The 23,077-nt window shown below is 43.9% G+C and overlaps 1 protein-coding gene across 2 annotated transcripts in view; it reads left to right on the top strand.

The window, feature by feature from the left end:
- LOC138851867 (zinc finger protein 84-like) overlaps positions 1–5,633 on the top strand; it is a 28,278-nt gene extending 22,645 nt beyond the window's left edge. For both annotated transcript variants that reach the window (XM_070081370.1, XM_070081369.1), the window contains exon 2: positions 181–5,633. In XM_070081370.1, the coding sequence (XP_069937471.1) occupies positions 1,045–2,463 (1,419 nt within the window). In that variant the 5' untranslated portion in view covers positions 181–1,044 and the 3' untranslated portion in view covers positions 2,464–5,633. The remainder of the gene's footprint in view (positions 1–180) is intronic.
- The last annotated feature ends 17,444 nt before the right edge of the window (positions 5,634–23,077 follow it).

Raw genomic sequence — 23,077 nt, 5'->3', positions numbered from 1 at the left:
TAGACAACCATTCATTTCCTACTCCCCTTCTAGGCAAGATGCTACCAGGAGTATTACTGCTTGTTCCTTTCTTTTGTTTGCTGGTTACCAGTAATGATTTTGGCATTTATCATTCTTTTCCATTCTTAAATGTTATATTATCATGACCATTGGTAACCAGTTATTTTTTCTTATTACCAGCTCTGTTCCTGGCGTTGTCATCCAGGATAGACGCCAGATAAAGGAGCAAGACATTTGTTAATGAGACTTATTAACATTATTGGACTACTACTGGCCCTTACCTGTTCTACTTGTGGTGCTCCATCCAAGTGGTAGGAGATTCCAAAATATCGGACTATCACCATCCGCCCAGGATAACCTACATCAATAATATCAGAAGATCTATCCAGGGTCTTACCTACTCCTGCCCAACTACAAGAACCGAAGGCCATTTTTTTTATTATATTTAAATTTTAAGTAAAATCCTCAAAAATCATTATTCTTATTTTTCCTAGTCGTTTCTTTATTTATTTTTCCATTAGTTTCTTTTGTTCAGATGGAAGGCGTTCCACTGACAATGGGGACCTTGCCAGGATACGACACGAAGTAACATCGTCCTGATGGTTCAACTGGTTGTGAGTATAACATTTAAGATAGAAAAGGGTGAGTTAGTTGAGGTGTCAAGTCATTACTGGTAGTCTGGTTGACTTACCGTTGTTTGGTTCTAAGGTTCGGTTTAGAAGTTTACCTATTTGTTGGACCTGGGGAACTTTGATGATAACCCCTCCTGTGTGAACCGGGTGTATTTTGCTTAGTGAAGGCTATTGGGCCCACAAGTGTATTCCAGGGAGAAATATTTATTTCATTTTCTACTTTGGGAAGTTTAAAGTGTGCGGACTGTGTCCCTCTTTTGTAACAGACGTTCCTGTTAGTTTTAATTAAGACAGTTGAAGTTGGGTGCGTAATATTTCTTTATACAAGATGGATTCTTTAGATTTCTGGTTGAAAGCTGGAAAGGAAATGGGATTTACTGGATAAAGCCTTGATAATTACATTACTGCTGAAATGGCTATTGTAAAGAAAGAGGAACAGGAAAGACTAGCTCGGGAAGACAAAAGACTAGCTCGAGAAGAGAAAAAGGAACAGGAAAGACTAGCTCGGGAAGAAAAAAGACTAGCTCGAGAAGAGAAAAAGGAACAGGAAAGACTAGCTCGGGAGGATAAACTCGAACAGGAAAGGATAGATAGAGAAGATAGAGTTCAGGCAAGAGAGGTAGCCGTCAAAATGAAGGAAATTGAAGAACTGGCTAAACAGAGGGAGTTAGAACAATCAAGGTTGGAATTAGAAGCCAAGAAGATAGAACTATCTAAGCAGAAAATAGATGAAGGGGTTCTAGAATACCCTTCCCATGAACTTAATATTAGGATGCCACAAATACCACCTCTCTCAGAACAAGATGACATAGCGGCATATATTACTCGATTCGAGAGAACTGCCACTCTCTGTGACTGGCCATCAGATTCTTGGGCTACTAGGCTTGGCTTACTACTGTCAGGTTCAGCATTAAATGTCTATTCCACTCTACCCTCTGATGTTATTTCTAGTTATAGCCAGCTGAAGAAAGCTATACTTCAAGCTTTCAAAAAAACTACTCATCATTACAGGTCGGAGTTTAGACACATTAAAATAACTCCTAATCAAAATTATATGCAATTCTTGACAACACTTTTCAGATTATTTGATTCGTGGATTGATAGTGCTGAGGTTGACCACGCTTTCGAATCTTTACGAGACCTGATGGTAAGAGATCAATTCCTTTCTTCTGTAAACTCTGACTTACGAATATTCATTAAAGAAAGAAACATTCATACGGCTGCGGAAATGGCACAAGCTGCTGATATATATGCGTGCGCTCATAATAACTACCCTAAAGAGCGTAGCAGATATAAGCCTGTTGTGCCTAAGCAATCTGAGGGATCCGAACCCTCCATACCAAGGAATTCCACGGCCTTCACAGTAAAATGTTTCAACTGTAATGAATGGGGTCATAGAAGGCCCGACTGTCCTAAGAAAAAAGGTGAAAATATCGGTAAATGTTTCACCGAATCTAATATAAATGCACCTTTTAGTGAAGGTACAGTCAATGACATGAATGTGTCAACCATTCTTAGAGACACTGGATGTTCCTGTATTGTTATCTCAAGTAAGCTTTTCCCTAACCTAGATTCGTCACGTTATAAGTCCACTAAATTAACTGACTATTTAGGAAGAAGCAATTCTTTTCCAACAGTCAGATGTTTCGTTAGGTGCAAATGGTTCTCAGGATGGGTAGATGCCGTAGTTGCCCCAATAACCTCGTGTTCTGTTTTGGTTGGGAACATACAAGGAGCTACTTTCCCATCTGAAAAGGACTGTTTGGAATTTGGAGTTTCCAAGGAAGGGTTGGAACCTAATATCTGTTTCTTCACAGATAGTTCCAGATGAGATTCAGTTGGATAACTTAAATCAGAGAGCTGATGGTTACAAAACTCCGGTAACACCTTTAGTAAGTCAGTCACTTAAACTGGACAACACAGACACCAGTGGAAAACTGTGTAGCACAATCTTTTCAACAACTAGACACAATTAACGTCCTTACCAGAGCTCAGTCTAAGGTAAAACCTATCCACCCTTTAGTTCTTTCCAAAGGGAAGCCAATTGAGCTGTCTCACATAGATTTAGAGGGTCTTCAAAAGACTTGTCCTTCCTTAGAGGAATCTCGGAAGCTAGCTTTAAATGGCAAGGTGATACAGAGAAAGAAATTTTCTTACAAGTTTGAGTTCAAACACGATCTTTTGTACAAGACTATAGTGTCTGCGGACAAACCCAGTGACATTGGTTGAAGCCTGTTAGTCATCCCGCAGGATTGCCGGGAAACCATTTTAAAGATTTCTCATGACTTACCAGTCTCTGGCCATTTTTCACATAGGAAGACCTATAATAAAATCAAGGACCTATATTTCTGGCCTAGTATGTCCTCTGACATCTATAAGTACTGCAGATCATGTCACGTATGTCAACTTTCCACGCAAAAGGGTAGAACTAGGAGAGTTCCTATGGTAAAGATGCCAATTTTCTCAGTCCCTTTTGCAAGGGTTGCAGTAGATATAGTTGGTCCTATCACACCTCGCTCATCAGGAGGTCATAAATATATCTTACCTATGATTGACTGTGCATCCAGCTTCCCAGAGGCGGTACCCTTAAAATCCATTACGTCCATAGAAGTCGCAGAAGCCGTATTTTCTATTTTTTCACGTGTAGGTATACCTCGTGAAATTCTGTCTGATAAAGGGGCACAATTCACTTCAGAATTAATGGAACACGTTTATCAACTTGTGGGTGTTAAACCTCTTTTCACTACACCTTACCATCCGATGTGTAACGGAAGAGTGGAGCGATAACATGCCATCCTAAAGTCAATATTAAAAAAACTATGTATTCTTAAACCAACGGACTGGCATAGATTTCTACCATGTGCTCTTTTTGCAATGCGCGAGATTCCAAGTGATTCCCTTGGTTATTCCCCTTTTGAATTACTTTATGGGAGACAAGCTCGTGGACCACTATCTATTTTGAATGAACTTTGGTCCAAAGATATTAAACCTGAGGTTCAAAACAGCTATCAGTTTCTTTTAGATCTAATTGAAAGTTTGGAAGAAACCGCCGCTTTGGTCGGTAAAAAACCTAGAGATGTCTATGGAAACGTACAAGACCTATTTTGACCATAAAAGCTCCAAGCGTACGTTTAATGTTGGTGATGAAGTTTTAGTTCTCCTACCTGACAAATCCAACAAATTGCTAATTACCTGGCACGGACCGTATAAAGTAGTGAAGGTCTATAATAAGGTAGATTATATCTTGGATGTCAAGGGTAAAGAGAGAATGTATCACGTCAATATTTTGAAACGGTACCATCGAAGAGAAGTTAATCTTTGTGTAAATTCCTTTGACGAAGATACTACTTTTTACAGCGTGGTTACAAGTGGTGATTCGTAAGAGTGTAGAGTTTGTATTATAGATGACGAATCTTTTACAGAATCGAAGGAACTACTGGATATTTTAATGCATGATCCCTCCCCAAAGAAGTCAAATGTCAACATTAACAACGACTTGTCAAATAAACAAAAGTCTCAAGTAAGTGCCTTTAGTAAACACATTTTCTGACGTATTCACAGAGGTACCAGGACTTACCACCACTATTGTACACAAGATTGAATTGTCGGATCATGAACCAGTAAGGCGGAAAATCTACCCTGTTCCCGTTCACTTACGGAAAACTTTTGATAATGAGGTTTACAAACTATTTAACTTAAACATCATAGACCTTCGAAATCAGCTTTCTGCTCACCAGTTGTTATGGTTAAGAAACCCGATAATTCTTACCGACTGGCACAAGATTTTCGTTATTTAAATACTATAACTAAATGGGATGCAGAACCCATGCCAGTAATTGATCATGACGTGCATAAATTCCATGACTGCAAATTCTTCTCGGAGTTAGACATCTCACAAGCATACCATCAAGTGCCATTACACCCAGACTTGAAACCATACACTGCTTTCCCTACTCATAGAGGTCTAATGCAATAGTGCACAATGCCTTTCGGCTTGGTTACCGCGTGTGCCACGTATATTAGGCTTATGAGAATAGTTCTTTCGGATCTAAAGAATGTTTCAGTGTATTTTGATAATATTTATATCATGACACGTGTCTGGGAAGACCATCTAAATACACTATCGCTTGTTTTGAAAAGACTAAGAACTCATGCCCTTACAGTTAAACCACAAAAGTGCTTTCTTGGCTATCATAAGGTACAATACCTTGGGTTCATTATGTCTGACAACAACTTCTCACCACTTCCTAATAAGACCAAAGCTGTTTTAGAAAGTAAGTTCCCTGCTACCAAAAAGTTATTAAGAAGTTTCCTTGGATCTGTAAACTTCTATAGAAGTTTTGTACCAAATTTAAGTAGTTTAACTTCAGTTCTTACAGACTATTTGAAGAAGGGTGTCAAGGAACCTCTTAGTTGTTCTGAGGAAGCCATCCAAAGCTTTGAAGAAATTAAAAGGATATTTTCAAACCCCCCTGTCCTAAAATTACCAGATATTAATAAAATATTTTGTCTCCGAACAGATGCCTCCCATTCTGGACTCGGGGCGGTACTGCTTCAATATTATGAAGAGACACCTTTTCCAATATCTTTCGCCAGTAAGAAGCTTCTGCCCAGAGAAGAAAGATATTCCACTGTGGAGAAAGAATGTTATGCGTTAGTATGTGGTATAAGTAGATTCAAATACTACCTATACAGTAAACCCTTTGTGCTTGAAACAGATCACAAGCCACTGATGTACTTGGAAAACTTTAAAGGGTCAAATAGCAGACTCTTGAGATGGGCTCTGGCTATTCAGCCCTATAAGTTTAAAGTCGTTTATATTTCTGGCTCTGAAAACCACTTTTCAGATTGGCTGAGCCGAGGTTGTATTTAGTTCTTTTCCCTCTGTTCGTTGACTTATTGACTCCGTCCATAAGTTTTGGAAGGGGGTATTGTGAGGGAAAAGTAGGCGTAAGTGGGGTTAAGGTTGTTCAGGCAACCAGGAACCATTAGCAAGTTACGTCGCGCAACCGCCCCCCCCCCCGTCTGGCGGGCTGGGGCGAAACTAGTTCTTGGTGTCTGATTTGTTCAAATTTCTACTCCTGGTAATATTGACCTTACCTGGTGTGGGGTGAAGTTTGGAGAGTCACTTCACCTCCACTCTTCTCCTAATCAGGTAGGGTGATCTACCAGGAGTATTACTGTTTGTTCCTTTCTTTTGTTTGCTGGTTACCAGTAATGATTTTGGCATTTATCATTCTTTTCCATTCATAAATGTTATATTATCATGACCATTGGTAACCAGTTATTTTTTCTTATTACCAGCTCTGTTCCTGGCGTGGTCATCCAGGATAGATGCCAGATAAAGGAGCAAGACATTTGTTAATGAGACTTATTAACATTATTGGACTACTACTGGCCCTTACCTGTTCTACTTGTGGTGCTCCATCCAAGTGGTAGGAGATTCCAAAACATCGGACTATCACCATCCGCCCAGGATAACCTACATCAATAATATCAGAAGATCTATCCAGGGCCTTACCTACTCCTGCCCAACTACAAGAACCGAAGGCCATTTTTTTTTTATTATATTTAAATTTTAAGTAAAATCCTCAAAAATCATTACTCTTATTTTTCCTAGTCGTTTCTTTATTTATTTTTCCATTAGTTTCTTTTGTTCAGATGGAAGGCGTTCCACTGACACTGGGTACTTCCCCACATACCAGACAGGGTACTTGCCCTCATACCAGACAGGGAACTTCCCCACATACCAGCCAGGGTACTTTCCCACATACATCCAGGGTTCTTCCCCACAAGCCAGCCAGGGTGTTTCCCCACATACCAGCCAGGGTACTTCCCCACAAGCCAGCCAGGGTATTTCCCCACATACCAGCCAGGGTACTTCCCCACAAACCAGCCTGGGTACTTCCTCACAAACCAGCCTTCTTCAACAATTAAGGACATTTGTACATTGTAGACAAAGGTGCAAGCCTTTATGGATGAACATCACCCTGACACAGCTTTTTCAAGCCATACTAGTGTCTTTTACAATGACAATGTTGTGCCCCATTTTAGGGAAATCTTAAAGACACGCCAGAAACAGAGCTCTCTGGACAGATTATTAGTGCAACAGGGGTCTAGTGACTCAAGCTGCTCCTAGAGGCATTAAGAAATAAAAAAGGGAGGTAACCCCAGTAAAGGACTTGGTACCTGAAGTTCTTTTGGAAAGGGATTGCCCTTCCAAACATTTATAAACTCCTCCAGCATCTGCCCTCCTCCCATCTCATCACTCAATAAATACATCTTCAATAAAGGTACGTGTCATTTTAATAATAATGTATTTATTCTGCATGTCTCACTGTTTTCTGTGTAGGGAAATGTATATTTCATGTAAAAAAAATTTTTTTTTAATACTTTTGGGTGTCTGGAACGGATTGATTGGATTTCCATTATTTCTTATGGAGAAATTAATTCGGCTAACGACAAAATCGGTTAAAGACAAGCTCTCTGGAAATGAGAGAAAAAAAATGAAATCATGGATTAATGTCGTTACCCGAGGGTTCACTGTATATCATATCAATTTTCCTCAATGAAATTAATTGAAATGCCATTAATCCCTCCAGCTAACCAAAAACCACCCCAATTTCTTGGTCATGGGGATTTTTGTGCTCAAAAAAAAAGTGTATTTATAAATAAGAAAATATAGCTTACTCCACTTGCCACCTTCACTACTCCACTCACTGCCATCTCTGCTACAAAGGATTAAAAAAAAATGTATTTATAAATAAGAAATATAGCCCACCACCCTCAGTACTCCACCCACTCCCATATCTACTCTATCCACCATTATCAGTACCCCACCCACCACCATCACTACTCCACCCACCACTGTCAGTACTCTACCCATCACCATCACTACTCCACCCACCACTGTCAGTACTCCACCCACCACCATCACTACTCCACCTACCACCATCACTACTCCACCTGCCACCATCACTACACCCACCACTGTCAGTACTCCACCCACCAATGTCAGTACTCCACCCACCACCATCACTACTCCACCCACCACCATCACTACTCCACCTGCCACCATCACTACTCCACCCACCACTGTCAGTACTCCACCCACCACCATCACTACACCCACCACCAACACTACTCCACCCACCACTGTCAGTACTCCACCCACCACCATCACTACTCCACCCACCACCATCACTACTCCACCCACCACTGTCAGTACTCCACCCACCACCATCACTACTCCACCCACCACTGTCAGTACTCCACCCACCACCATCACTACTCCACCTACCACCATCACTACTCCACCTGCCACCATCACTACACCCACCACTGTCAGTACTCCACCCACCACCATCACTACTCCACCCACCACTGTCAGTACTCCACCCACCACCATCACTACTCCACCCACCAATGTCAGTACTCCACCCACCACCATCACTACTCCACCCACCACCATCACTACTCCACCTGCCACCATCACTACTCCACCCACCACTGTCAGTACTCCACCCACCACCATCACTACTCCACCCACCACTGTCAGTACTCCACCCACCACCATCACTACTCCACCTACCACCATCACTACTCCACCCACCACCATCACTACACCCACCACTGTCAGTACTCCACCCAACACCATCACTACTCCACCCACCACTGTCAGCACTCCACCCACCACCGTCACTACTCCACCCACCAATGTCAGTACTCCACCCACCACCATCACTACTCCACCCACCACCATCACTACTCCACCTGCCACCATCACTACTCCACCCACCACTGTCAGTACTCCACCCACCACCATCACTACACCCACCACCATCACTACTCCACCCACCAATGTCAGTACTCCACCCACCACCATCACTACTCCACCCACCACCATCACTACTCCACCCACCACCATCACTACTCCACCCACCACTGTCAGTACTCCACCCACCTTAATGTTTCTGGAAAAACTCTGAGTGTTGAAATGGAGGTTACCTCTTCCCCAGATTTATATGAGAACCAAACAAGGGACGAACTGCCTTACTACGATCTGTGATTAGTGTGAGAGTATTATTCTCCCAATTATGTCTTGGAAGAGCATGTGGGATAGGACGAAGTACCTGACATTCCTCTGGGTACAGAGTTCGATTTGACTTCAGATACACTGTTAACTAGTGGTGGAGTATTCGAAGCTCACTCGTAACTCGAATTTTGGCTCACAACTCAAAGCAAAAAATCGACCGAGCTTGTAATTCAGAAAACTTGTAAGTTGGGGCACTCATAAGTCAAGGCACCACTGTACCTTGAAACTGAGCTCAAAGTTGCTGAAATGCTCGATTTTTCCTAATGTCTAAGAGTAAGCAAATCATGTCACACATCCAATACACGTCAACTGGTGGGACTAATATGCTTTCACAGATGCACTGATATTATTTATGCCATTTTTTCAATAATGTAATAGTCCGCATAACAGTAAATCCATTATTTGTGTGAATAAAAATTCAAAATGGAAAGCAAGCATAATATAAGAGCCCAAAGAGGGAGGGGCCATAGGAGAGGGAGGGGCCAGCAGAAGGAGCATTCAGTATCTAATGAGTGTTCTTGATAGCTGTATACTATCAGTGGTGTGAATACATAGTGTTGTGTAATTGCGCTAATATTAGTAATAAAGGTTATCTATCACATGTATTCTAACTTGATATCAGAAATGCGATAGATAACCTAGTAACCTAGAAGTACAGCAATGATGCCAAAATTAATAAAAGACATATATAGAGAGGCAGAGGTGTTTACATCAGGGCAAACACACACTGACCAATTTATTTTTGGTTGACTTTTATCATTAATCTTCTTAGACCCCATTGTGACTTATTTATACAAATAATATAAAAAAAAAAACTTCAAAAAATGTGAAGGAACGTGAAATAGTTTACAGTGAAGTTCAACAGAGTTTTGGACTGAGCGACAGCTGCGAGGAGACTGACGCATATGTTCTGGTAGGTTGTGTTTGTTTGGTTGAGTGCCGAGCAAACGGTCAACTACCAAGCAGTTTTTTTACCAAAGTGCTTGAGTACCAAATTGTTCGAGTACAGAGCTGTTTGAGTACTGAGGTTCCACTGTAAACTGTTTGTGTTCAGAGTGTCTGAAATGTTTCAGCCAAAAAGGCAGTCTTGTGAAACATGCAAGTACATTCAGGAGATAAAACATTTTAGTGTTTAATATATCAGGAATATTTTGGTTATAAACTCAAGAGAATACATGCAAGAGATATTTAATATCAGTGTTCAGAGTGAAAGACTTTAATATAATGTCATGCATGTAAATCCTTGAAAAACTTCATGATGGTGATAAATTCTGTTAATGCTCAGAATGTCTTGTGTACACGTGAGAGCTAATATTGAGTATGAACAGTATATATGGAAAGCACTGTAAGGTCAAGCTTGTAATCTACTTAATACAGTAACCAAGAAATCTGGAGTGAAATATTGAGTGAATAACAGTAGTGAAGTATTCAGTGATCAGCAGTAATGAAATATTCAGTGATCAAGATCAACAGTAGTGAAATATTCGTGATCAGTATTGCAACCCCTGAATGGGTCACAATGTATATAATGTATATTACCTGTTCATATAATTTTATATTGCTGATATTTGCGATATTAGCTAAATTGTAAATATATTGCTTTATATTATTGTTTTCCTTAGTTATATTATTACGTAGGATGCAACATTTATACATTATTAAGAGATCATTGCTCGAGAGTTAAGTAGCTGCCTGCAATGCAGCAATTACCGCCTTGCTTGTTTTGCTGCTGGCTTCTCTGTAGTTGCTGGGCAGCAGTAGTCCACGGAGAGTCACGTGATCAGGGTGGGGTGATCACACCTCACCTGGGTGAGAGGACTGCCTTGCCTCGAGCTAGCTCTCTCTATCTCTGTTTGATGATGATTCCAACAACATCTTCCTCTCCAGCTCTCCCTTGCTGGCCCCTGTTGGAACATCATCTCTGTCGCTCTTTTGTTGTTAGCTCTGTGTAACTCTGTTCACAGAGCATAGCCTAGACTTAGTGATTTTCAACATTTTACTGAGGTTGTGTGTCGCACTGACACTTTGAGAAACTCAGGTCCTGAGCTGTAGCTTCTGATCTAATTTCTTCTGGTATCTGTGCACCATCAGAGTCGGGGATTTTCTTATGCTGAACTTTGATTCAGTGGTATGGGAGTTTTGTGACTTTTGTGGAGGATCTGCTGATCGTCTCTACTTAGTGTCGTTATGTTATCTCCTTGTTCCTGATTGTGTGTTGCTGCTGCTTGTTATATTGCTGTTCAGTGAATCAGTTGTTTTACTGTTCAAGCAAGCTGTTCTGATTGTTGCCAGGTTGGTCAAGAAGTTAGTTTACATGAAGACTTTTCGTCAGTTACTGGTTAAGTCTAATCGAGTCTTGAGACACAGTGAACTACAGTGGACCCCCGCATACCGTTGGCATCACATAACGATTAATCCGCATACCGCTTGCTTTAATCGCAAAAATTTTGCCTCGCATACCGCTTAAAAACCCGCTCACCGCTGTTCGTCCGAGACGCGTCCAATGTGTGCCTTAGCCAGCCTCACATGTTCCGCCGGTGACATTGTTTACCAGCCAGCCTCCGTGGTAGCATCCAAGCATACAATCGTAACATTTCATATTATTACAGTGTTTTTGGCGATTTTATCTGGTAAATAAGTGACCATGGGCCCCAAGAAAGCTTCTAGTGCCAACCCTACAGCAATAAGGGTGAGAATTACTATAGAGATGAAGAAAAAGAGCATTGATAAGTATGAAAGTGGAATGCGTGTCTCCGAGCTGGCCAGGTTGTATAATAAACCCCAATCAACCATCGCTACTATTGGTACAGCTGCTGCTGCTGCACTGTCAGCTGCTGCTGCTGCTGTAGCATCATCTGCTGCTGCTGTAGCATCATCTGCTGCTGCTGTAGCACTGTCAGCTGCTGCTGCTGCTGTAGCATCGTCTGCTGCTGCTGTAGCATCGTCTGCTGCTGCTGTACCATCATCTGCTGCTGCTGTAGCACTGTCAGCTGCTGCTGCTGCTGTAGCATCATCTGCTGCTGCTGTAGCATCGTCTGCTGCTGCTGCTGCTGCTGTAGCATCGTCTGCTGCTGCTGCTGCTGTAGCATCGTCTGCTGCTGCTGTAGCATCGTCTGCTGCTGCTGTAGCATCGTCTGCTGCTGCTGTAGCATCGTCTGCTGCTGCTGTAGCATCGTCTGCTGCTGCTGTAGCATCGTCTGCTGCTGCTGTAGCATCGTCTGCTGCTGCTGTAGCATCGTCTGCTGCTGCTGTAGCATCGTCTGCTGCTGCTGTAGCATCGTCTGCTGCTGCTGTAGCATCATCTGCTGCTGCTGTAGCATCGTCTGCTGCTGCTGTAGCACTGTCATCTGCTGCTGCTGCTGCTGTTTACCTGGAGTTTACCTGGAGAGAGTTTCGGGGGTCAACGCCCCCGCGGCCCGGTCTGTGACCAGGCCTCCCGGTGGATCAGCGCCTGATCAACCAGGCTGTTGCTGCTGGCTGCACGCAAACCAACGTACGAGCCACAGTCCGGCTGATCAGGAACTGACTTTAATTGCTTGTCCAGTGCCAGCTTGAAAACTGCCAGGGGTCTGTTGGTAATCCCCCTTATGTGTGCTGGGAGACAGTTGAACAGTCTCGGGCCCCTGACACATATTGTATGGTCTCTTAACGTGCTAGTGACACCCCTGCTTTTCATTGGGGGGATGGTGCATCGTCTGCCAAGTCTTTTGCTTTCGTAGTGAGTGATTTTCGTGTGCAAGTTCGGTACTAGTCCCTCTAGGATTTTCCAGGTGTATATAATCATGTATCTCTCCCTCCTGCGTTCCAGGGAATACAGGTTTAGAAACCTCAAGCACTCCCAGTAATTGATGTGTTTTATCTCCGTTATGCGCGCCGTGAAAGTTCTCTGTACATTTTCTAGGTCGGCAATTTCACCTGCCTTGAAAGGTGCTGTTAGAGTGCAGCAATATTCCAGCCTAGATAGAACAAGTGACCTGAAGAGTGTCATCATGGGCTTGGCCTCCCTAGTTTTGAAGGTTCTCATTATCCATCCTGTCATTTTTCTAGCAGATGCGATTGATACAATGTTATGGTCCTTGAAGGTGAGATCCTCCGACATAATCACTCCCAGGTCTTTGACGTTGGTGTTTCGCTCTATTTTGTGGCCAGAATTTGTTTTGTACTCTGATGAAGATTTAATTTCCTCATGTTTACCATATCTGAGTAATTGAAATTTCTCATCGTTGAACTTCATATTGTTTTCTGCAGCCCACTGAAAGATTTGGTTGATGTCCGCCTGGAGCCTTGCAGTGTCTGCAATGGAAGACACTGTCATGCAGATTCGGGTGTCATCCGCAAAGGAAGACACGGTGCTGTGGCTGACATCCTTGTCTATGTCGGATATGAGGATGAGGAACAAGATGGGAGCTAGTACTGTGCCTTGTGGAACAGAGCTTTTCACCGTAGCTGCCTCGGACTTTACTCTGTTAACGACTACTCTCTGTGTTCTGTTAGTAAGGAAATTATTGATCCATCGACCGACTTTTCCTGTTATTCCTTTAGCACGCATTTTGTGCGCTATTACGCCATGGTCACACTTGTCGAAGGCTTTTGCAAAGTCTGCATATATTACATCTGCATTCTTTTTGTCTTCTAGTGCATTTAGGACCTTGTCATAGTGATCCAATAGTTGAGACAGACAGGAGCAACCTGTTCTAAACCCATGTTGCCCTGGGATGCCATCTCCTGTCTATCATACAAGACTGCTGTTCTAATGTACAGTCTCCACTACTACGATCGAGCCTCAAAGTGTCATGCCTTTCTATGCTCTCTTGTCTCTACACTGATGTACATAACCACGAGTATGCAGAGATACAATATGATATGTACTGCTCTAGTTTGAGGGGTGTAACTTATAGTGAAATAGACACTGTAAAATGTAAGAAGTGTATGGCACGAGAGTGACTCAGATTTGTTGATATTAAGTTGTTTATTAAAGTGACACGAGTTATCACAGTAGTAATCATGTGAAAGACACTAACGCAACTCCTAATGCGACCGTTTGTCGAGTTGGGAGGGTATTGTGACCCCAGAATGGGTCACAATGTATATAATGTATATTACCTGTTCAAATAATTTTTGTATTGCTGATATTTACGATATTAGCTAAATCCATGGAGAGTCACGTGATCAGGGTGTGGTGATCACACCTCACCTGGGTGAGGAGACTGCCTTGCCTGTCGCTAGCTCGCTCTCTCTCTGGTTGATGGTGATTCCAACAACACCTCCCTCTCCAGCTCTTCCTTCCTGGCCCTTGTTGTTAGTCCTGTTGTTAGTTCTGTGTAACTCTGTTCACAGAGCATAGCCTAGACTTTGTGATTTTTGATGTTTTACTGAAGCTGTGTGTCACACTGATACTTTGAGAAATTCAGGTCCTGAGCTGTAGCTTCTGAACTAATTTGTACTGATATTTGCACCATCACAGTCGGGGATTTTCTCATGCAGAACTTAGATTCAGTAGTATGAGAGTTTTGTGACTTTTGTGGAGGATCTGCTGATGGTCCCCACTTAGTGTCATTATGTTTTCTCCTTGTTTCTGATTCTGTGCTGCTGCTGCTTGTTATATTGCTGTTCAGCGAATCGGTTGTTTTACTGTTCAAGCAAGCTGTTCTGATTACCAGGTTGGTCAAGAAGTTAGTTTATGTGAGGACTTTGAGTCAGTCACTGGTTAAGTCTAATTGAGTCTTAAGACATAACGAACTACTTATAGCACATACGCACATACTTGCTTGTATATACGTATTAGTATTATGTTCTTAAATGCTGACAATGTACCAGACGGTATTTAAAAGCCATGAAGATACATGTGCCTTCAGCACAATACTACTGTACACGAGAGAAGTGTAGGAACTTATATCCTATTACATATATTAAATTGATTACTTTGATTTACTTTGATATTGTCCACCTAGACAACTTTATCTTTATTAATAAACTTATTAAATTATAATTTCTTTAGTTAGTAGCCTACCAGTTGTAATTCTGAAGCACTAATGGATAATTAGACCAGGATACTGACTACTTGTTACAAAAACCCAGTAACAGGCTGGATGCTGGAGGGGCAGGCCTTTCTATTATTCACTGGAGATCTCTATCATTATTAGATATAGCATGTTTCGAAACAACAACTGATGTGTAAATGAAGGTGACAGATGCAGCAGTTGATGAGTTGGTTACAAGTGAGCAGGGGTCAACATCGGTACAGAGTGAAAATGTAGAGAGTCAGTCACTGCTACACGTGTGTGTGAGAACTACTAGTGCTAGTAGTAATAGTACAATCAGTAATAGTGGTGGCAGAAACTTTTGCTTCACAAGGTGAGAGTCCAGGTTCGATTTCCGGCGACGGTGGAAACATTGGGGGTATATCCTTATGCTGGTTGTCTGTGTTCACTCATCAGTAAAACGGGTACCTGGGTGTTAGTGGACTGGTGTGGGTCACATCCTGGGTGTTAATGGACTGGTGTGAATCACATCCTGGGTGCTAGTGGACTGGTGTGGGTCACATCCTGGGTGTTAGTGGACTGGTGTGGGTCATATCCTGGGTGTTAGTGGACTGGTGTGGGTCGCATCCTGGGTGTTAGTGGACTGGTGTGGATCACATCCTGGGTGTTAGTGGACATGTGTGGGTCACATCCTGGGTGTTAGTGGACTGGTGTGGGTCACATCCTGGGTGTTAGTGGACTGGTGTGGGTCACAACCTGGGTGTTAGTGGACTGGTGTGGATCGCATCCTGGGTGTTAGTGGACTGGTGTGGGTCACATCCTGGGTGTTAGTGGACTGTTGTGGATCACATCCTGGGTGTTAGTAGACTGGTGTGGGTGGCATCCTGGGTGTTAGTGGACTTGTGTGGGTCACATCCTGGTGTTAGTGCACTGTTGTGGGTCGCATCCTGGGTGTTAGTAGACTGGTGTGGGTGACATCCTGGGTGTTAGTGGACTTGTGTGGGTCACATCCTGTGTGTTAGTGGACTGGTGTGGGTCACATCCTGGGTGTTAGTGGACTGGTGTGGGTCACATCCTACATCTTAGTGGACTGTTGTGGGTCACATCCTGTGTGTTAGTGGACTGGTGTGGGTCACATCCTGGGTGTTACTGGACTGGTGTGGATCACATCAAGGTGTTAGTGGACTGGTGTGGGTCACATCCTGGGTGTTACTGGACTGTTGTGAGTCATATCCTGGGTGTTAGTAGACTGGTGTGAGTGGCATCCTGGGTGTTAGTGGACTGGTGTGGGTCACATCCTGGGTGTTAGTGGACTGTTGTGGGTCACATCCTGGGTGTTAGCAGACTGGCATGGGTGACATCCTGGGTGTTAGTGGACTGGTGTGGGTCACATCCTGGGTATTAATGGACTGCTGTGGGTCACATCCTATGTCTTAGTGGACTGGTGTGGGTCACATCCTAGGTGTTAGTGGACTGGTGTGGGTCACATCCTGGGCAGTAGATGACTGGTGTGGGGGTCACATCCTTGGTGTTAGTGGAATTGTGTGGGACACATCCTGGGTGTTAGCAGTCTGGTGTGGGTTACATCCTGGGTGTTAGTAGACTGGTGGGACACATCCTGGGTGTTAGTGGACTGGTGTGAGTCACATCCTGGGTGTTAGTGGACTGGTGTGGGTCACATTCTGTGTCAGTGGACTGGTGAGGGTCACATCCTGGGTGTTAGTGGACTGGTGTTGGTCACATCCTTGGTGTTAGTGGACTGGTGTGGGTCAAATCCTGGGTGTTAGTGGACTTGTGTGTGTCACATCCTGGGTGTTAGTTGTATGGCGTGGGTTGCATCTTGGGTGTTACTGGACTGGTGTGGGTCACATCCTGGGTGTTAATGGACTGGTGTGGGTCACATCCTTGGTGTTAGTGGACTGGTGTGGGTCACATCCTGGGTATTAGTGGACTGGTGTGGGTCGCATCCTGGGTGTTAATGGACTGGTGTGGGTCACATCCTGGGTGTTGGTGGAACAGTGTGGGTCGTATCCTGGGTGTCAGTGGACTGGTGTGGGTCACATCCAGGGTGTTAGGGACTGGTGTTGAGGTTTCTAAACCTGTATTCCCTGGAACGCAGGAGGGAGAGATACATGATTATATACACCTGGAAAATCCTAGAGGGACTAGTACCGAACTTGCACACGAAAATCACTCACTACGAAAGCAAAAGACTTGGCAGACGATGCACCATCCCCCCAATGAAAAGCAGGGGTGTCACTAGCACGTTAAGAGACCATACAATAAGTGTCAGGGGCCCGAGACTGTTCAACTGCCTCCCAGCACACATAAGGGGGATTACCAACAGACCCCTGGCAGTCTTCAAGCTGGCACTGGACAAGCACCTAAAGTCAGTTCCTGATCAGCCGGGCTGTGGCTCGTACGTTGGTTTGCGTGCAGCCAGCAGCAACAGCATGGTTGATCAGGCGCTGATCCACCAGGAGGCCTGGTCACAGACCGGGCCGCGGGGGCGTTGACCCCCAAAACTCTCTCCAGGTAAACTCCAGGTAAACATCCTTGGTGTTAGTGGACCTGTGTGGGTCAAATCCTGGGTGTTAGTGGACTTGTGTGGATCACATCCTGGATGTTTGTGGAATGGTGTGGGTCGCATCCTGGGTGTTACTGGACTGGTGTGGGTCACATCCTGGGTGTTAATGGACTGGTGTGGGTCACATCCTGGGTGTTAGTGGACTGGTGTTGATCACATCCTGGGTGTTAGTGGACTGGTGTGGGTCACATCCTAGATGTTAGTGGACTGGTGTGGGTTGCATCCTGGGTGTTAGTGGACTGGTGTGGGTAACATCCTGGGTGTTAATGGAATATTGTGGGTCATATCCTGGGTGTTAGTGGACCAGTGTGGGTCGCATCCTGGGTGTTAGTGGACTGGTGTGGGTCACATCCTGGGTGTTAGTGGACTTGTGTGGGTCACATCCTGGGTGTTAGTGGACTTTTGTGGATCGGATACTGGGTATTAGATGACTGGTGTGGGCATCACATCCTTGGTGTTAGTGGACTGGTGTGGGACACATCCTGGGTGTTAGTGGTCTGGTGTGAGTCACTTCCTCGGTGTTAGTAGACCTGTGGGTCACATCCTGGGTGTTAGTGGACTGGTGTGGGTCACATCCTGGGTGTTAGTGGACTGGTGTGGGTCACAGAGAAATAGCAAGCATCGAACTTAAGCTAAAAGAATCCTTTAGGAGTCAGGAATCGCGGGAAGAACTAAAAGCCATAAATGAAATCGAAAGAAACCCAAAGTATTTCTTCTCCTATGCCAAATCAAAATCGAGAACAACGTCCAGTATTGGGCCCCTACTTAAACAAGATGGGTCCTACACAGATGACAGCAAGGAAATGAGTGAGCTACTCAAGTCCCAATATGACTCAGATTTTAGCAAGCCGCTAACCAGACTGAGAGTCGAAGATCAAAATGAATTTTTTATGAGAGAGCCACAAAATTTGATTAACACAAGCCTATCCGATGTTATCCTGACGCCAAATGACTTCGAACAGGCGATAAATGACATGCCCATGCACTCTGCCCCAGGGCCAGACTCATGGAACTCTGTGTTCATCAAGAACTGCAAGAAGCCCCTATCACGAGCCTTTTCCATCCTATGGAGAGGGAGCATGGACACGGGGGTCGTCCCACAGTTACTAAAAACAACAGACATAGCCCCACTCCACAAAGGGGGCAGTAAAGCAACAGCAAAGAACTACAGACCAATAGCACTAACATCCCATATCATAAAAATCTTTGAAAGGGTCCTAAGAAGCAAGATCACCACCCATCTAGAAACCCATCAGTTACACAACCCAGGGCAACATGGGTTTAGAACAGGTCGCTCCTGTCTGTCTCAACTATTGGATCACTACGACAAGGTCCTAAATGCACTAGAAGACAAAAAGAATGCAGATGTAATATATACAGACTTTGCAAAAGCCTTCGACAAGTGTGACCAAATGCGTGCTAAAGGAATAACAGGAAAAGTCGGTCGATGGATCTATAATTTCCTCACTAACAGAACACAGAGAGTAGTCGTCAACAGAGTAAAGTCCGAGGCAGCTACGGTGAAAAGCTCTGTTCCACAAGGCACAGTACTCGCACCCATCTTGTTCCTCATCCTCATATCCGACATAGACAAGGATGTCAGCCACAGCACCGTGTCTTCCTTTGCAGATGACACCCGAATCTGCATGACAGTGTCTTCCATTGCAGACACTGCAAAGCTCCAGGCGGACATCAACCAAATCTTTCAGTGGGCTGCAGAAAACAATATGAAGTTCAACGATGAGAAATTTCAATTACTCAGATATGGTAAACATGAGGAAATTAAATCTTCATCAGAGTACAAAACAAATTCTGGCCACAAAATAGAGCGAAACACCAACGTCAAAGACCTGGGAGTGATCATGTCGGAGGATCTCACCTTCAAGGACCATAACATTGTATCAATCGCATCTGCTAGAAAAATAACAGGATGGATAATGAGAACCTTCAAAACTAGGGAGGCCAAGCCCATGATGACACTCTTCATGTCACTTGTTCTATCTAGGCTGGAATATTGCTGCACACTAACAGCACCTTTCAAGGCAGGTGAAATTGCCGACCTAGAAAATGTACAGAGAACTTTCACGGCGCGCATAACGGAGATAAAACACCTCAATTACTGGGAGCGCTTGAGATTCCTAAACCTGTATTCCCTGGAACGCAGGAGGGAGAGATACATGATTATATACACCTGGAAAATCCTAGAGGGACTAGTACCGAACTTGCACATGAAAATCACTCACCACGGAAGCAAAAGACTTGGCAGACGATGCAACATCCCCCCAATGAAAAGCAGGGGTGTCACTAGCACGTTAAGAGACCATACAATAAGTGTCAGGGGCCCGAGACTGTTCAACTGCCTCCCAGCACACATAAGGGGGATTACCAACAGACCCCTGGCAGTCTTCAAGCTGGCACTGGACAAGCACCTAAAGTCAGTTCCTGATCAGCCGGGCTGTGGCTCGTACGTTGGTTTGCGTGCAGCCAGCAGCAACAGCCTGGTTGATCAGGCTCTGATCCACCAGGAAGCCTGGTCACAGACCGGGCCGCGGGGGCGTTGACCCCCGGAACTCTCTCCTGGTAAACTCCAGGTAAACATCCTTTGCATTAGTGGCCTGGTGTGGGTCAAATCCTGGGTGTTAGTTGACTGGTGTGGGTAACATCCTGGATGTTACTGGACTGGTGTGGGTCACATCCTGGGTGTTAATCGACTGGTGGGTCACATCCTGTGTGTTAATGAACTGGTGTGGGTCACATCCTGGGTGTAAGTGGACTGGTGTGGGTCACATCCTTGGTGTTAGTGGACTGGTGTGGGTCAAATCCTGGGTGTTAGTGGACTGGTGTGGGTTACATCCTGGGTGTTAATAGACTGGTGGGTCGCATCCTGGGTGTTAATAGACTGGTGTGGGTCACATCCATGGTGTTAGTGGACTGGTGTGGGTCACATCCTGGGTGTTAGTGGACTGGTGTGGGTGGCATCCTGGGAATATAACAAGAGACTTTCTGTATATCTTGTACATGTACTTGTATACATTGCATATATACTTGTATACGTTGTACATGTACTTGTATACCTTGTACATTTACTCTTGTACTTTGTACATGTACTTGTATATCTTGTACTTGTACTTTTATACCCTGTTCAATTCTCATATACATGTTCTTTTATACCTTTTACATGTATTGTATACCTTGTACATACACTTGTATGCCTTGTATGTACACTTGTATACCTTGTACATGTACTTGTATACTTTGTACATGTACTTGTATACTTTGTACATGTACTTGTATACTTTGTACATGTACTTGTATATCTTGTACATGTACTTGTATACCTTGTACATGTACTGGTGGTAAATAAAGATATTATTATTATTATTATTATTATTATTATTATTATTATTATTATTATTATTATTATTATTATTATTATTATTATTATATTAAGCACTATTAGTAGTAGTACTACTAATAGTATAATACTACTAGTAGAAAGTAATATCAATAGAGTAATAGTTAGTACATAATCCTGTGGGCGGTAGTCCATAATGGGTCCACTGGGCCTCAAAGTTTTGATAGCTGAGCAAGTTACAGAGGTAATGAATTCACAATTTACATAGGTAATGAACTCACAATTTACAAAGGTAATGAACTCCAGGTAGGTCTAGTCACAATCATGACAAGTTACAAAGGTATTTACAGATTACAGAGGTACACAATGGGTCCAGGGACCGGGCTCCAAAGTTTTGATGGCTGAACTAGGTACAAGGTAATGAACTCACAAGTTACAAAGGTAATGAACTCACAAGTTACAAAGGTAATGAATACTGTAAGAATGGTTACTTACATTTATACATGGCTGCAATCATGAACAAATTTTAGAGTAATGAGCAATTCACACTTCCACACCCGGTCACAACTGTAATGAGTTATTGGTGCAAATGTTGATTGCTGAGTCTCTCTCTCTCTCACACACACACACACACATACAAATTCATACACACACACACATAAACACACACACACACACACATACACAAACTCATACACACACATGCACACACACTCATACACACACACACAAGGGTTAGACTCAGAAGTGTCCCTGTTTGCAGATGATGTGAAGTTAATGAGGAGAATTAAATCTGATGAGGACCAGGCAGGACTTCAAAGAGACCTGGACAGACTGGACACCTGGTCCAGCAAATGGCTTCTCGAATTTAATCCTGCCATATGCAAAGTCATGAAGATAGGGGAAGGGCACAGAAGACCACAGACAGAGTATAGGCTAGGTGGCCAAAGACTGCAAACCTCACTCAAGGAGAAAGATCTTGGGGTGAGTATAACACCGAGCATGTCTCCGGAAGCACACATCAATCAGATAACTGCTGCAGCATATGGGCGCCTGGCAAACCTGAGAACAGCATTCCGATACCTTAGTAAGGAATCATTCAAGACACTGTACACCGTGTATGTCAGGCCCACACTGGAGTATGCAGCACCTGTTTGGAACCCGCACTTGATAAAGCACGTCAAGAAACTAGAGAAAGTACAAAGGTTTGCGACAAGGTTAGTTCCAGAGCTAAGGGGAATGTCCTATGAAGAAAGATTAAGGGAAATCGGCCTGATGACACTGGAGGACAGGAGGGTCAGGGGAGACATGATAATGACATATAAAATACTGCATGGAATAGACAAGGTGGACAAAGACAGGATGTTCCAGGGAAGGGACACAGAAACAAGAGGCCACAATTGGAAGTTGAAGACACAAATGAGTCAGAGAGATAGTAGGAAGTATTTCTTCAGTCATAGAGTTGTAAGGCAGTGGAATAGCCTAGAAAATGACGTAGTGGAGGCAGGAACCATACACAGTTTTAAGACGAGGTTTGATAAAGCTCATGGAGCGGGGAGAGAGAGGGCCTAGTAGCAACCGGTGAAGAGGCGGGGCCAGGAGCTAGGACTCGACCCCTGCAACCACAAATAGGTGAGTACAAATAGGTGAGTACACACTCATACACACACACACTCATACTCACACACACACACACACACACACACACAATGGATCAGGGAATACTTGTCATGAAGACAGCAGCGAGTCATGGTACATGGTGAGGTGTCAGAGTGGGCACCTGTGACCAGCGGGGTCCCGCAGGGGTCAGTCCTAGGACCAGTGCTGTTTCTGGTATTTGTGAACGACATGACGGAAGGAATAGACTCTGAGGTGTCCCTGTTTGCAGATGACGTGAAGTTGATGAGAAGAATACACTCGATCGAAGACCAGGCAGAACTACAAAGGGATCTGGACAGGCTGCAGACCTGGTCCAGCAATTGGCTCCTGGAGTTCAATCCCACCAAGTGCAAAGTCATGAAGATTGGGGAAGGGCAAAGAAGGCCGCAGACGGAGTACAGTCTAGGGGGTCAGAGACTACAAACCTCACTCAAGGAAAAAGATCTTGGGGTGAGTATAACACCAGGCACATCTCCTGAAGCGCACATCAACCAAATAACTGCTGCAGCATATGGGCGCCTAGCAAACCTCAGAACAGCATTCCGACATCTTAATAAGGAATCGTTCAGGACCCTGTACACCGTATACGTTAGGCCCATATTGGAGTATGCGGCACCAGTTTGGAACCCACACCTAGCCAAGCACGTAAAGAAACTAGAGAAAGTGCAAAGGTTTGCAACAAGACTAGTCCCAGAGCTAAGAGGTATGTCCTACGAGGAGAGGTTAAGGGAAATCAACCTGACGACACTGGAGGACAGGAGAGATAGG

This window comes from Cherax quadricarinatus, unplaced genomic scaffold (genome assembly GCF_038502225.1).
Source record: "Cherax quadricarinatus isolate ZL_2023a unplaced genomic scaffold, ASM3850222v1 Contig2488, whole genome shotgun sequence".
Taxonomy (NCBI): Eukaryota; Metazoa; Arthropoda; class Malacostraca; order Decapoda; family Parastacidae; genus Cherax; species Cherax quadricarinatus.
Note: the sequence above shows the minus strand (reverse complement) of the source record. Positions and strands in the feature narration are given on the sequence as shown.